We start from the raw sequence: 16,403 nt of genomic DNA on the forward strand, positions 1-16,403 counted from the left end.
GGCAAAATTATATTTTTATTTTTTTCCTCAGCTAATCAACCTGTCTTGGGGAACTTCTGGAAATTTTTTATATGGCTTATTTTATATATTATCTATGTATAGTGTTATGGACTGCGGTATTATTTGGTTGTTTATTTTTGAAAGTTTAGCAATGAAATTTGCTTTGCTTCATAGAAATTGGTGTCAAAACCTGACTTTTGTCTTCCCCTGGATGTACGGACATATTTCATTTATATCTAGAATGGAATTTTCTGTGTCAGCATAAGGAACATGTAATTTCTTCATAAACACTCAGAAATGAAAGTGTGACTTCAGTTATTCTTAGATGCAGTGCAATGCTGACTTTACAGCTGCTTCTGTGGATGTTACAGCTCAGCTCTTGAGATCACAAAGTTCAGTCTGCAGACTCCTATTTTGACATGACTGGTCACGAGGCCTACAAAGCAAGCAAAAAAAAACAAAAACAAAAAAACCCTCTTGTGGACATGGTTGCTTTCCTTTGCTTTCTTATTTTAATCCTCTTGATTCAAGTGCTTGTCTCGTTCAGAAGCTCCCAGCATTGCATTCTTGTTAATTTTGTTAACTGCTACTTAGAATCAAAAAACTATTTCAGAACTTACGTTCAGGACTTGCCAAGTTTCTAGCTCTAATCCCCGTGGCTCTTTCTGAGCGTAGAGCCCAGAGAGAGGGCTGGAGAGAAGGAAGGGAAAAAATATGGACATGTGTCTGCCTTCTGACATTTGAACATAGCGTGCTTCTATGACATAGCAGTCCTGTGCCACAGCAGACCTTACTGAAACCAACACGGAAAGAAAACTAACTTATTTTGTCATTTTTACATCATGGAGTGCAAGCACGGTTTCTGTAGATGTGTGTGTTTTAGTTATTCCTGGCTTAGCAAGTTTTTTATTTTCTGTTTTTTAAATAATAGTGTTTGACTAAAGATTCCCATCCAACCTGATAAGGTAAGTGAATTTCAAATACATTTTAAGTGTGAGGAGCAGCATCTGCATTTCACGGAAGTTGCTACTGGCAGTGGCCAGTTGGCTTTGCACATGACTGGAGTGATGCTGAGGTGTGTAAGTGCCTGCTCCCACTGAGAAGGATGGTACTGTGAATGTGGTAAAAATTAATTGATAAGGAAGAGGCAGGGATGCTAAGCAAGACTTTGAAGAGTATTTATATTCTGGGCTTTGTCTAGCAATTGGGACAGTTTGCTGGAGATGGACGTATAGGATTATAATGAATGAGTCTCAGAAAGCAGCATTTAGGAAATACTGTTTTATCATAGCATTGTGAATTGACTTCTCACCTTGCAGTGTTATGTAGTCTTTCTATAGTGTGTTTGGTAAGTTATATCCAGAGGACATACACAGCAGGTAGTGTGAGCTGTTAGGTCCAATTTAACATATTTTACTGTCTTGTCCAGTAGCCAGTGTGGTTGCATTTCAGTATGACTGCCACAGGCATTGCAGCTTGATTGATTAAGGCAGACCTCAGGGGAAAAAAAAAGGCAAAATTTTTAGAAGCTGCTGAGTTAAAGCAATTTTTCAGGTATTATAAAAGGCACGTGTATTTGTTTTGTTTAAGTATTTCAATCCTGTTTATCCTTGAAGAAACAAATAAGACTTCTTCTTTAGGCTTTTTACTAGAGTAAAAGATGATCCCTGTCTTATCCAAAACACACAAGTCACTCTGTGTTCACCTCTATTCTGGGTGATTTGGTACCTTTAAGTACAAGATGTTGGGTTCTCAAAAGATTAAAGTATGTAGTGTTGCAGAGCCTCATGATCTTGCAGCTCTAGCCATAGAGATCATTTGTGGATGATGTTTGTATCATTGGAAAATGAATACAAGTTTATTTTAGTTTTGTTTTCCCCACAGAAGCACACAATGGTTGAAGCTGGAAGAGTCCTCTGGAGGTTGTTTGGTCCAACTTCCCTGCCCTGGAGCTGGTTGTCCAGGAGGCTTTTGAAGATCTCAAATCTCTCCAGGCAACCTGGGTCAGTGCTCAGTCAACCTGACATTGGAAAAAGTGTTCCCTGATGTTCAGATGGACCCTCCTATGTTTGTGCTCACAGCCTCTTGCCCTGCCACTGGACACCACTGAAAAGAGCCTGGCTTCATCTTCTATATACCCTCCATTCAGGTATTATTATATGTTGATGAATTCACCCCTTGGAGCCTTCTCTTTTCTCTGTTATCCCTCAAGCAGATATGAGGGTGGTTGAAGTCTCCCATGAGGACCAGGGACTGCAAACGTGAGGCTTGTTGTCTGCATGAGGTTAGGTGTAGGTACTGGTAACGTGCTCTACGCTGATGGATTGAACAGGTAAATGTTCACGTGGCCTTTCCTCTAACACTAGGACTTAAGAAAGTGTAACTGCTATTCCTTTATTTCTTCACGCAGCTGTTCTAAGTACTTACTTCCCTGCTCTGTCTTGGTGGTTACCAGATTCCCTTATTTATTTTATTTTTCCCTGCACTGGAGGGGTAAGGAGGACCAAAAGAACTCCGTCACCATCACCTCATTTTGTATTGCACTTCAGAATCTTTGCATGTCAAACTGCTCTACATCCTGGTAGTGCCTCACAATGTTATTCTTTTTTTTCTTTATTTCCCTGCTTGTGTTTGAAAGTCTGGCATATGACAATCCACCAGTCATGTTCCTCAAGAGTAAGAAAAAAAAAAAAAGCAGAGACCTGTAACTGAAGTATTCTCTAGAGAAATGTGAGCAGCTGTTCAGAACAGGTATATGACATGGTGATCTTACGCCATACAGGGGCTCTCATCCTGATAGCTACAGCTTCCTTTGGAAAGGAAAATTTACCTGTGTGCAGTCTTCAGTAAAACAGCTCTCATGCTGCATGATCTAACGTTGCCAACTCAGCCTCTGATACAGCACTGTAAGACTGCCTGAGTGTTGACAGCTGCTGGCAGTTCCTTAGCATGGAAATTCATAAGGCTAACTGTAATTGAGTTGAGAGGTATCACCTTCCTCCTACTCTCATCAAAGGTGTACTTGTCAAAGCCCAGATGAACATGAAGTACCTCAACTTCCCACCAACAAGCCAGGCAGGTTATTGGCTCAATTCATTGAAGAGCATCTCTCCCATCCACTGAGCCAGAAATGTTTTGTTTACTGCCCTGTTCCCTAGATGTTTGCAGTCCTATTTTTCCCCACTGTTTGGATAAAGTATGAAATAGTGGAGCTATAACTGCTTGCTTTTGCACTGATGTATTTCAACACCTTTTTCAATTGCTTTCAAGTAAGCCTAGCTTTAACAAAAGGATCTCACCTAAAAAGGTGATTAAATTCTTCTGCTTTTTTTTTTTCAGAACAATAATGGTGCGGTTTCTGGAGCACAGAGAAGTACCCTTTAGCAACATCAGCAATCCAGTGAAGGACTCCTTGAAGGAAACTGCTTGAAATCCATGCTTTAGGCAAATTAGGAACTTGGAACAAAGAAAAGACCTCGAGGTAAGTTCAGCTTTTGAAATTAGCCCCAAATACCTTTTGTTGTAGGTTAACTTATCTAGAGCTAAAACCTTGCTATATTTTCTGTTTTTCTCAAAGTAACAAATCAAGAGAAGGTGTGGCTTAGTGTATGCAGGTGGCTTTCCAACAGTTCCAAGTACATTCAAATCATGTCTTTCTAGTACTGTTTCTTGACCAGGAGAAAAGTAACTATTTAATTCCAAAAATAAATTTGATTATAATGGAACTTTTTGTGAGGTAAATATACACTAAGGCCTGTCCAGTCCAATTGCCGGTATTTAACCCTTTGCTGTTTGCTAGTGCCTGTGATAGTACCTACTTCAGGAGAACTAGAATGTCCCAGAGAGATTCCTACACTGTACTATTAAGGTTTCTGTCATACTTTGATATTTCAGCACCAATACCGACAATTGCCTTCTCATGTGTCTCTAGTGAATTCTGAATTCCTTACAGAGCATAGATTGTGTAGTACAGTAAAGCACTTAAAGTAGCAGACAGTCTTGACAGGAGCCTTAGCTTTAGCCTGGCTCAGTCTTGACCCCTAACTCAATTTTGTATTCCAGTACCATCTTTCCAAATTCTACTAACCATTGGCTAGATGTCTGACACCCAAGCAGGTTTTGTAATTTGTCTTCGTGCCTGAACGATGAAAAAAGGTAGAAGATTTTCTTCCTTGTTTAAAAAAAAAAAAAAAAAGAAAAGAAAAAACACAAAAACACCACATGGAAGTTCTCTCAGACATTCAGAAAGATGTTGTTTCTATGTTCTTAGTACCTGGGTCCAACAACCTGTGAGGCTCCAAAATTCTCCAAGAACAAGTTGTTTGCATGCCAGCACATCAGTACTAGAATCAGCGTAGAAAAGCCATCTTAAAGTGCAACTGCTTTTGTGAAGTTGCAACTCCAAAGTGCCTTAGAAGTTAATGCTGGCTTCAGCAGTCTTTCCACCCTTGTCCTTGAGCCCAATCAATCCCTTGTGGCTGCAGCTGCATTTAAGGACCAGAAGCTAAATCTGATTCTTCAGGCTGATTTATCTATGCAGTACTGCAAGTCTGTGTAGAACAATACACGCATCAGCAGTGAAACAGGCTAAACAAAGACCTGACTTCTGTGAAGAAAAGCACTGAAAACACTAATTTTAAAAGATCTTGAGTCACTTTATATGATCTCATGATTGATTGATTGCTATTAGAAGGCCATCATTTTGCTGTCTTTGTTCTGTTATGGGTTTCTAAAAACTAAACTAGTCTTAATGTTGTTCCATTCAAATATAGGGTCCTCAGTTGTCTGAGTTGGAGGACTTTTTTTTTTTGTTTGTTTGACAGCAGCTGAAAGTAAAATTCTGTGTTACTTATTAGATATTTGATGGAAAAATCTTCACACTGTTGCCACGTTTCCTCACAAATGCCTTTTTTTTTTCCTGAAGTGTTTGGAAACCTGTAAACCCTTCAGAAATCGTTAATAGAATTAAAGCTCTATAAGAAGAGACGGACACAGAAGATTCACATACCTGCAACTATTGGAGGTATCTCTTGTGGACCGATAGCGCAGCAATTCATATTTCAGGGGAATCTGAAAAATAGGTACACTGCATTTTACTTCAGTACCTGATGCCTACCTTGCTGGATGGGCCTCTCCTGTTGGGTAAGATGTTCAGTTTACATTGCTTACACATATTCATCTTAAAGACAGAAAAATAAAATAAAAAAAAAACCTGCCCTGTTTACTCCCTATATGACCTCTTCAGTATGAATGCCTTAGTAAGGCATTACTGTTTTACTATTTCTGCTGAATGCTTCTGATCTTAAATGAAAACATCCTCAGAACCTCCACAGATCAGTTGTGCATATCAGTAACAATTGCACACTGAGTATGGTTCCTGACCTATACCTAAGAGAACTGGACAGTATTTTCCTAAAGAAATTATATCCCTGTAGTCCAATATATAGAAAAGTACGTCATTTATGAATGACAGCATATTTTAATAGTGTACAGTTAGTTACTGGTTCTAATATAAAGGTAGGGCAATTGCGCAGTGACACAGCTATGTAGCTGTGGCAATGACTGTATACGAATTGGTCTGAAGTAAGGACTTTTTCCAACTTATTCACAGCTTAATATGCAAATTGAGTCATAGTAACAGCCTGACTGATAGTAACAACACAAAATGAAGCAAATGGAATTATTTTTTTCATTTGAATTGCCTACATGTTCAACTGATATAATTCTTCTAAGTATTTCCAGATCTAGTCGCCTGTTTCAGTGAAATTTATTCATGGTTAAGAACAGCATAAATAATCCTCAAGCTGAAAATAGATGCAATCTATGCCCAAATTCTTCTTCAAGGTGCCAGAAAAGGGATGTGAATATCAACTTGAGTCAAACTCAAAAACGTTTAACGTTACAGAACTTTGTGTAATGTATCTTTCTTTCTCCCTTTCAATATAATCAAATTCGGGTAAGGAATCCTCACTTTCTTTACCACAGAATTATTGGGAAGATGATACATTCTTAAGAGATATGAAAGAACATTCAGTAATTTTTCTGCAAACTGTAACAAAACAATTAAGAATCAAATGACTTCCTGAATGTTGTCTTCCTATCTACCTTATCTAAGAGAAAACATCTATATAGTTTAAAACAATAAATTAATTTTCAACATTTCAATGGAAACTATTAAGAGTTTATATACATTTGACAGAATAAAACCTTAATATTTAAGTAAGTCTCTAATTTGCAACATTTAAGCACCTCTTCCTTTTAAAATCAGAACTGTCTTTGAAAAATACAACTATATGAGAACCGCATTTAAAATGTGTTAAGAAATATTAGTTTTATTTAACCAGTTTTCACAGCTGAATATTTATTCTATAAAAACTTTACAGATTGTACAGTTTATATATAGTTCAAACTACTAGAACAAAAAAGTAGGTCCCACAGATGCAAAAATACTGTACCAATCCAAGGTAAAGGCAGATTTACACACTGTACAGCTCTCCACTGGGAAGGGGAGGTGGGTCAGTTCCAAGTTAAAAACTTCAAAACTGTACAAAAATAAGGTTTGATTTCTTTTTCATTCTTCATAATACATTCAATAAGATTGCAAGCACAGATACCCAAGTAATAATAGATATCTGCAGTCAGGAATCAATAACCACTCCTGAAAGGAATGCAAATAGGTCTATTTACACAGGGCACTCTTTTACACCATACTGTATATAGTGTATATTTAAAATAATAAAAAAGCATAGACAAAGAACATTAAACATCTAATATAAGGTAGTTTTTTTTAAAAGTTTTTTTTACTTAATAGTGTGCCAAAAGAATTTTAACTTATTAAATAATATATTCTAAGTGACCCTAAAATTTATGAACATAAAATGCATTTTTGGTGTAATACATCAATTAAACCAGCAAATATGAAAAAAATGTATATAAAGTAGTATTCTCACCCAGCAACAGAAGCACTTATGTAGTTATTTTAAAAAAAAAAAAAGAAAAAACAGAGGCTATTTAAAAACCCACTAAAACTAACTTATAACTTAGGATATTCATACATAGATATTCAGTGATTCACTAATACTGCAAAACAAGCTTTTTTTTTTGTCTTTTTTCCTTCCCCTTCCACTTCCCTCATTCCCCTTCCCCAAGAGACAGTGGTTTCTTCATGCTGTCTGGGTAAGAATTAAACATATTCCTGCCACTTTCTACCCACCCCTCTATATCTCCCCCTCAAAAAAAGCATAGAGTGTTTTCTTGGCATTAATCCTGAGCACGCTCTCTTTTGGGGGATTTTTGTGATTTAATCCTTCTGGAGTTCAATTCTGAAAAAATTTAGAGTGTTCCATTATTTGAGGTATGTCAACCTTCTTCTGAGACAATGCCTTATATCTGAGCTGATTTGTTGGGCAGTGAAAGTAAGGGCTGGCTAATACCCGTTTCAGTTTTGTATTCTAATGAAAAAAGAAAAGCGTTATTCCAGACTTCCCTGCCACACAGAAAATAAATGCAACACCATTCACTTTTTAATCCATTCTCTATTTGATACAGTACTAGCCAAAGATAACAAAAACTATAGCCTTTAAAGAGATGTTTGGTAGTGCACTCTATCATTTTTTAGCTTCTTGTGTGTGTGTGTGTTTACATACACACTCTCACACATTACATTATATATATATATATATATATATAAAAGTGTGTATATATATATATGCACACACACATTATGTATGTGCATATATACATGTAACAATCAGGGAGAAAGGAGTTTTGTTCAAATTTAAGTGATACAGTACTTTTAAACCCCTTGACAATAAAAGGTGTGTGTGTGGGGGCGGGGGTCCACTGCTGTTCCCAAGCTGAGCAAGGGGTGAGTTTATATAGGATTTTAAATGGGCATATGTTGTTTGCCCTGATGTCCAAGAAATACAATTCCAGTGTCAATGGGCATCTCATCAGAACTCATCAATTTTCCTCTGCAGGTATTTTAACATTGAGTCCATCCCTTGTGCTGAGCCCCAGATTTTCTTCAAAACTTCACACTCCTTTTCATTTGCTTGTTCCAAGTCCACCTTCATGATATTACGTACTAAAGCTTTGGATTCTTCAAGTACCTAGGTGAATAGAGAAGAGAGTTTGTTCAGTATTACACGAGAACACAGCAACTTGTGCATTCACAGTTTTGTACAGACAAAGCCTGAAGTTGATTATAAATTTAATCAGTCTTATCACTTATCAAGCTATTCACATACTATAACCCTAAGGACCCTTGCTCAGAGTCTCTCAGTCATACACAATTTCCTTTATCTTATACCAACACAACTTAATAAGGCACAAAAATACTGCCATTATGAAAATAGTAACCATAAATACACACACATATATACATGATTTTATACTGATAACTAGAGAAAATGCCAACTCCACTTTGGTGAAGGCCAACTATAAAACTATTAACCAAAACTGCCCTAATAACCAGGCAGACATTGACACAAATAATAGTATCTAAAATAGCACAAAAAAAAAAATCTCGTTTGCTTCTTCACTTAGAAGACTATTATTCTGTTTCAAAGTCCAACATCTCTAAATGCACAGAACAGTTGATTTGTACTTTCTCTTCCCATTAAAAAAAAAGCATCAAATTTTGGTAGTTCCAGCTGTCTTGTGCAACTGCCAGTAGCGCACAAAACCATGAATGCCTATGCATCGTTGGTAAAACTGTAAGTTCAGCCTAATGACAAAGGCTACTTTTCTCTATGCTTACAAATATTTAAGTTACCAATTTCCTTAATAATTTAAATCACAACTCAAGATATCATTTCGGTTCAGTCCTCAGGGCAACTGTTTCTTATGTTAATTAGGGTAAGTTGGATTTACATGCCATACCATTGATACTTCAATTAAAAACTGAAAGCATATGTATATATTTTTAAAAAGTATATTTTTAAAGAGTCCAATGTTATTTTATGTTCTTAACCACAATATATTAGGGCATATGATAAAGAGAAGTCAGATTCTTTTTTAAAAAGAAAAACAACACACAAAACAAGATATGTTCAAATGTTAAAATCAAATGTTAAGAGGTATTACTATTTCTAAAATGTGGTCCTCATGTCATGAAAACTTTTTTTTTTAAGGAAGACATGATGATGTAAGTCTAATAATAGGTAAATTTTAATTTATCTAATTATAAAAAGCCTTATTGTTAGAAAATAAAGGCACTTACAACTGAATTACATGTGACAAGTTCCTTAATTCGAACCATTACTTCTTGTGTGAATGTTGCTGGCCAAAACACTTGAGAGACGAGTCCTTTGGCACAAGCTTCCTGCGCAGTCAACTTCCTCCCACTGAACAACATTTCATTGGCCTGAAGGGATAAAAAGTTACTTCTGGTATGAAATGTAATGAGACAAAACTCTTTAAAAGAAAAATGCTCAAAACAAATAAGGAAAATGCCTGCACTATTTTTGAAGTACTTTGATTACGGCTCTTCCAACTTCTAATTATTAAAGACAAAGACTTGCCTACAGATGATCTGGTCAGTGCTATTGACTATACTACTTCAATAGTTATAAAAATACAGACACCTATGACTAGGCATGAAAAGCATAAATATTTTTTTGTCATTTCCTAGTCATGAGTGTTCATAAGCTCCAGCTTTCCTGGAGTATTTCAGAGTTGATTAACTGTATATGCAGGAATATGTTACACTGCCTGACGGGCCTGTAAAGTGATACTGAAGTCGCTTGCCTTTTATAATAGCATTAGTTGCAGCAACTAAATCTTTCCTAAAAAATCTACATTATCTGTAAATTATAAAGATAAGCCAGTTTTGGTAGTAGACCTCCTGGGAACCAACAGTCTTGGAAGGAGCGCAAAGTTAAATATTTTGCAGCTTTTTTTTTTTTTTTTTTTTTCAAATAATGAATATTTTTGAAGTCTAATTATGTGGTATATTTTGAGCCCATCTCAAATGTCTCCAGCGCTATAGTATTTCATTTATGATGCAACATTTGAAATAGCTGGCTCATCTTAGAGTTCAATGTACAAAACCCACTGAAGGGAACAGGATATAATCCAATTTCTGTTCAAATTTATAGAAAATATTCCCATTTATTTAGAAGTTCAATAGTGAACTGAAATTATTTCTAAATAGCAGCCTTACTAAAAACCAAAACCAACCAACCAAAAAAAAAAAACAAAACCCAAACCCACACAAAAAAGAAAACCCACTTATTTAAAAGACCTTACACACAGTTTAAAAGCATGTATAAAGGTATGGAATAGAGTAATACATTGTATGCAGTTATCTCTAGTTCTGTAAATTTTTTTGATTTGCAATCACACTCTTCACTATTTAACAGCTTCCCTGTTAAAATATCACCCTGCAACCATTTATGCTTATGCTTTAATTCTACCTTTTGTGACATTTCATAAACACCTAAACTTTTTATTTGCCGTGACATTTGCACAGAAAGAGCCAGTGAAGATTAAAAACTCAGAGCAATTGTCAACCTTGAAAAATCAGTTTTACTGTTTTTTAAATGACTGATTTACATTGAAAATATGACAAAGCCATCACTGGACACTTGGAATATGGGAAATGAGGCTGTTAGAGAAATCTAAGCACTCAGCCGTCTATTACTTGCCCCTTTGTAATGAAATACAAAACCTGCATTCTGGCAGCAGTTTGGTTACTGACTCCTAGTCCATTAGAGGCTTGTATAAAGAGATAATTCTTACGATTTTTTTACATAACATTTATTAGATCTCTCATAACTTAATATGGAAAATTGTGATTCACATTTATTATTATTATTTAAAAGTCAAACCAAAGGCATAAGTTATATATCCCTGTAGTTATACTTTCTCTGAAAGGTTCCAGCAAACACAAGTATCACAACTATGCCTTCTACTTTTCCGAATTATTTATGAATGATACTGACTTGAAACACTAGCCAAAGATCAGTGATATACACAAGTTTGACTGAAAAATAAGAATAGCTTTTCCTAGGGAAATTGAGAAAAAAGTCCAAAATAATTTCAAAAGATATTTGGTATTGATGATCAAAACATGAAGTCAATCTACTGGGAGTAAGGAAACTCAGAAATTTTAAGTCAGCTGGTCAGTTACATTTTCTTCACAAGCACCTTTGGTAATGAGGTTAAAAAATGAATGCTAGAAAACCTTTTTTTTTTTTTTTTATTTCTAAAACTCATTTCTCTTGAATATGAAAACAACAAATACTAGCTGTGCAGTTATCTGATTTCTGCAAGCTGTAATGCAGCGTTAGCAGAAAACCTTACATGAAATGAGCACTCTCATTAGCGTTTTCAGTTGACAGATTTTGAAGGGGAATGTTTCGCTCCAGCTCTTGCTTTTGATCTACATACAGTGTATGCTGGAGACCCACTACTAAACAAGTTTTAGTCATCTAATCATGCCCTCTATCTGTGGTGAAATTTAACACAGTTGTTGCTTGCTTTCCAAGAAATATAATACAGCAATAGAAATGAAGATGATAAAAATAATTAATACCGCATTCTCATTACCAACTCTTATTTTCTATTTAGTTTGTCTTTCTCCTTCCACTGTGAAATCGTCATGCTTCACTGGGACATCCGTTGGTATCAGTTTCCCTCTTTTACAGCAAGTGCCTTGAGGCTCACGTGCAGCCTCCCGTGCAAGCCCACAGGCTCTAGCTGCCACGGAGCACCTCAGCTCTCCCATGCTCCCGGTACAGTTGAGAGGCAGCTGGTCTCTATAGTGCTCAAGATCCTGGCTTTGATGTAAACTATAGACACTAGGAAACGTGAATCCCTTATGACTGGCAGAAAAGCTTATGTCATACTGCCACGCGTGCTAAAGATTGACACAAAAACCCAGCGTGTGAAACTTGATCACACAGCTCCTGTGCTTTATGGCCAGGACCAAAAAAACACAGCAAGAGCTCCACAGCAGGTACGCAATAACATAGCTCCCAAAACAGCCTGCACAACCTCTATTATAGATTGCTTTCAGAACTCAAAAGCAAAGTTTAAGAATCCGTCTGAGATTCCTGGTATTCCCAATATAGAGTCAGTTTTGAATCCTGAGGTCTGGGCTTTAAATTTCCTGCAGTAATGAACTTTATGTCAAACATGTTCTGTGAAGAAAAACTCTATGACAGACTGCTAAACAACCAAGATTAACTCAGTCAGGAAAAATATTTCCAACAAGCTTGCCACTGAACATTTCTACATAGTTGCTGCTTATAAAAAGAACGCACTGAAACTGACTTAAAGTGTGGGACTTTCTCTAATACATTTACAGGTAGCACTGGAAGCTTTACATATAAGTCTTCAAATTTAAGAATGAGAGCACTCACAAAGGCACATGAAAGAGTATACTAGGGAAGAGCTTCTTGTGTTTTCATACAGATTCTGAAGAAAGAAAAAGTAACAACCACAAGTCTCTGAAGGATGGGGATGGATGGAATGGATGGATGAATGGATGAATGAATGGATGGATGGATGGCCAAATAAAAAGGGAAAGGAACAATCAGTAGTTTGTAGCACGCTTAAAATATTAAAGATACTCTTACAACTATTAATCTCAGTTACCTTTTTCTGTTCTCTTCTAATTACTAAATCTAGACATCACACAATTAGTTATAAGATCTGTTCAAACTGATGCTTTTAATATATCAAAATCTGTATTTTTAAATCAATAAATGCCTATAGGGAAAAACTGGATTTTTATTATAAACTATAATTTAGGAACAAACATATAGCTGCAAGCACTTGTTTCATACTGTTACTCTTCAGTTTTAATTAGAATGGGATGTAGGTCTCAGCTTTCAAGGAATGCAGCATAAAAATAGTAAACAACATGAAAATAACGTAGGTAAGAGATTTTTAAATAGCTTTTTTGTTACATTTGATTTTTTCATCTAATTGGAAAGTGAGAAAAAAGAGAAACTTAACACGTGGCTTATAGCTTTAGCAACAATGCAAAGTACAATCAGTTACTTCAACCCAAAATTACTGTAAACACAGAGTACAAAACTTAAATAAATCACGAGGGTGATTTTGACTGTTACCTGCATAACACGCTCATATTAAGTATCAGCAGAGGTCTACAAAGAAGGGAAGTTCAACACGACTTCCTGAGCATAATGGGTGCACGAAAGCTGAACTGCCTATTTTGCAAACTAGCACGAGACTGCTGATAGCTGGTGGTACAGGGCCTGCTATGTAAGTGCAGGCCAGCCCGCTCCTGCTGCTCCTTGGTGCTGTGCTGAGTGCAGGACACTGCTAACTGGGCCTCACAAGGCACCAGCAGGGAACGGGTATCTGGGCAAGCATCTTCCCCTTCTGCCACTGTCAGGGCTAAAGGGGGCCCAGGACGTGGGATTAGGTCCCATGCCTTCTGGTTTGTGCACTCACTTGTAAACTAAGTTGTAACAGCATGGAGCTGAGTAAGTACTGGTTTCTCATGAAAGGTTTTCAAGAGAGAAAGAAAAATAAAAGACAGCACAGCAAAGGTTAAAAGGTCTTGAAATCACTTTGGATAAATTTTCACAATGGCATTGTGAGGCTGTCATCCCCTACCCTGCAAGCTACTTACAGAAGCCAGGCCCATTATCCGGGGGAATGTAAGGGATGAACATCCATCTGGACTTTGTCCAAAAGTAGTGTACGGTGTCTGAAACCAAGCCTTCTCATTAGCCCAAACCACATCACACAGAGGCAATATAGATGCTCCAAGTCCAATGGCTGGGCCATTTACTGCTACAATAATAGGCTTCTTAAACTGAATAAAAGTATTCACAAAATTCCTGAAAAGAGGAAAAAAAAAAAAACATGCACTCATATTAAAAGCAAAATATACCAGTCCTTGAGAACTCAGTAATAATTCATCTCTGCAGTAATGTCACTTTCAAAACCAACCTGATAATAGCCTGCTCTGACATGACCTGGGGAGAGCAGCACATATTGTCTACCTAGACCTCAGAAAGGCTTCCATCGCTGCCTCCATAAAACCCTCGTAAGGAAGCTGATGGAGTATGGAGTCAATGAGCAGACGGTGAGGTGGACTTGAAAACTGGCTGAATGACTGGGCCCAGCAGGTGGTGATCAGTGGAACAAAGTCTACTTGGAGGCCAGTTACCAGTGATGTATCCTGGGAGTGCGTACTGAGTCCAACCTGTTCAGCATCTTCATTCATGATCTGGACAGTGGGTTTAGTATAACCTCAGCAATTTTGTTGATGACAAAAACTGGGAGGAGCAGCTGATATGCTTGAATGTTATGCTGCCATCCAGAGGAACCTCTGCAGGCTGGAGAAATGGGCTGACAGGAGCCTCTCAAATGGAAGTGCCAAGTCCTGCACCTGAGGAGGAACAGCCCCAGGCACAGGTGTATACTGGGGGGGGCAACCAGAAGAAAAGCAGCCTGGCAGGAAAGGACCTGGTGGTCCTGGTGGACACCACATTGAGCACTTGCCTTGTGGCAAAGGAGGCTAATGGTATCGTGTGCTGCATTAGGAGGAGCGTCACCAGCAGGTCAAGGGAGGTGATCCATCCCCCCTACTAAGCACTGGGATCTTGTGTCCAGTTCTGTGCTCCCCAGTAAAAGAGAGATGTGGGTATACACAACAGGGTCCAATGGAGGGCCACAAGCCTGATTAAGGGACTGCAGCAAATCTCCTATGAGGAAAGGCTGAGAGCTGGGACTGTTGAGCCTGGAGAAGAGAAGGCTTGCAGTGGGGTGGATCTTACCGATATGTACAAACACCTGAAGTGAGGGTGCAAAGAGTACAGAGCCAGACTCTTCTCAGTGGTGCCCAGCGCCAGGACAAGAGGCTGTGGACACGAACTGAAACACAGGAAGTGCCATCCAAACATCAGGCAGCACTTCTCTACTGGCAGTGTGACTGAGCACAGGCACAGATTACCAGTGAGGTTGTGGAGTTTCCTTCCTTGATACAGAAGCATTTGTGGTATATTCCTGTGCCTCACAGCCCCCTCTTAGATGATGTGCTATGCTATTAAATTACAAATGTGTGTTCTCATCCTCACTGACACAAAGACAGTTCATTCCAGAGCTGTTAAAGTATGGATACTTAGGTGTTTCTCTGCTCTGAAACACTAAATATCTTTGAGATATTCTTAGTAAAAATACAGATATGAAACGTGGATGGGAGAATTTCAACACCTCAAAAGAAAGATGCTGCTTAGTTAATAGCTATCACATATAATGATAAAGTTGTACATATTTAGTGCAAGCACATGACTCTTAAATTCTGAGGCCTGCTTAGAATACATTGTACATCATACAGTTGAGTCAGCACCTGTGAAGCAATCCTGTGTTCTGAATGACAGATGATTTTTCATTTTAGTTTTAGATGCTGAATGTAGGATTCTTATTTAAAAAATATTGTGATTTATTCATAATTTTAGAGTTCAGAGACATATTGGTAACTACTAAACGTAGGTCTCTGAAGGAGTATTAGTATTCTGGAAACATGCAAGAGCTCTTCCAAGATCTCAAGCCTTCAAAAGCAGAGCGTTCAGATTATAATCTACTTTCTTGTACTTATGGATGTAATATCCATAGATTTCTTCCCTAAACATTCTTCTAGTTTGTAGTAGCTCAGCTCATTTTATTTAAACGTTAGGTTTGGAACCTAGCACTGGGATAATGTTCACTACTATTAGTCTAATTCTGTGAAATATCCATCATTCCACTGCTCTGTAGGCACTGTATCGTTACTCATTCAGTGCACATCTTGTGTCTTGTGTGTTAAATTAGTTTTCCAGAAACTCCATGGCTGTTTAAGTCTTTTAAAATTGGTTTCAACTGGAGAAATATTATCATAATACCAGTTCTCATAGTAAAATTTTAATAGTATAAATAGTGATGCATGAAATGACAACCCAAAGAGAAATAGCCAGGGAGTATAAAGAAGTGCTGCACACTTATCACATAGCAGGTGAACATCTGAGGTCTTGTTGAATTAGAGACTTCTGAAATAGAAGAGATAAAGCAAGCCAGACTACACAATGAAAAATACCCATTCAGATGATTGAAGATAGCTTTACATACCTAATAGCTTCTGCCATCTTAGTGCTTTCCTTTTTTCTATCATCTGTTAAGCGTCGTATAAAATAAATAAAATCAAGACCACAGCAGAAGATGCTACCAACTGCACTAAACAGCACAAGTTTACTGTCATCTGCAGCTGCTGTGTTCAGTGCACTTTGGACTTCCTTCATTACCTGAAAAATCAAAAATTCATTAGAATCCTTTTATTATATCATTAAAAAGTAGCGTACTGTTCTTTCCCCTCCACAATGAGGGATCCCAGTCTTCAACATCCTTAATTTTTCCTCAGGATCCATTCAACCATGATATTAGAA

At 37.4% G+C, this 16,403-nt stretch overlaps 1 protein-coding gene across 1 annotated transcript in view; it reads right to left on the reverse strand.

Moving 5' to 3' along the window:
- Window positions 1-6,312: 6,312 nt before the first annotated feature.
- Window positions 6,313-16,403, reverse strand: part of CDYL (chromodomain Y like) — a 106,280-nt gene continuing 96,189 nt past the window's right edge. The window contains exons 4-7 of the mRNA XM_035560369.2: window positions 16,090-16,262; window positions 13,610-13,820; window positions 9,224-9,367; window positions 6,313-8,111 (exon numbers count right to left, since the gene is read on the reverse strand). Coding sequence (XP_035416262.1) covers window positions 7,953-8,111; window positions 9,224-9,367; window positions 13,610-13,820; window positions 16,090-16,262 — 687 coding nt within the window. The 3' untranslated portion in view covers window positions 6,313-7,952. The remainder of the gene's footprint in view (window positions 8,112-9,223; window positions 9,368-13,609; window positions 13,821-16,089; window positions 16,263-16,403) is intronic.

Source organism: Cygnus atratus, chromosome 2, assembly GCF_013377495.2.
Source record: "Cygnus atratus isolate AKBS03 ecotype Queensland, Australia chromosome 2, CAtr_DNAZoo_HiC_assembly, whole genome shotgun sequence".
NCBI classification, from domain to species: domain Eukaryota; kingdom Metazoa; phylum Chordata; class Aves; order Anseriformes; family Anatidae; genus Cygnus; species Cygnus atratus.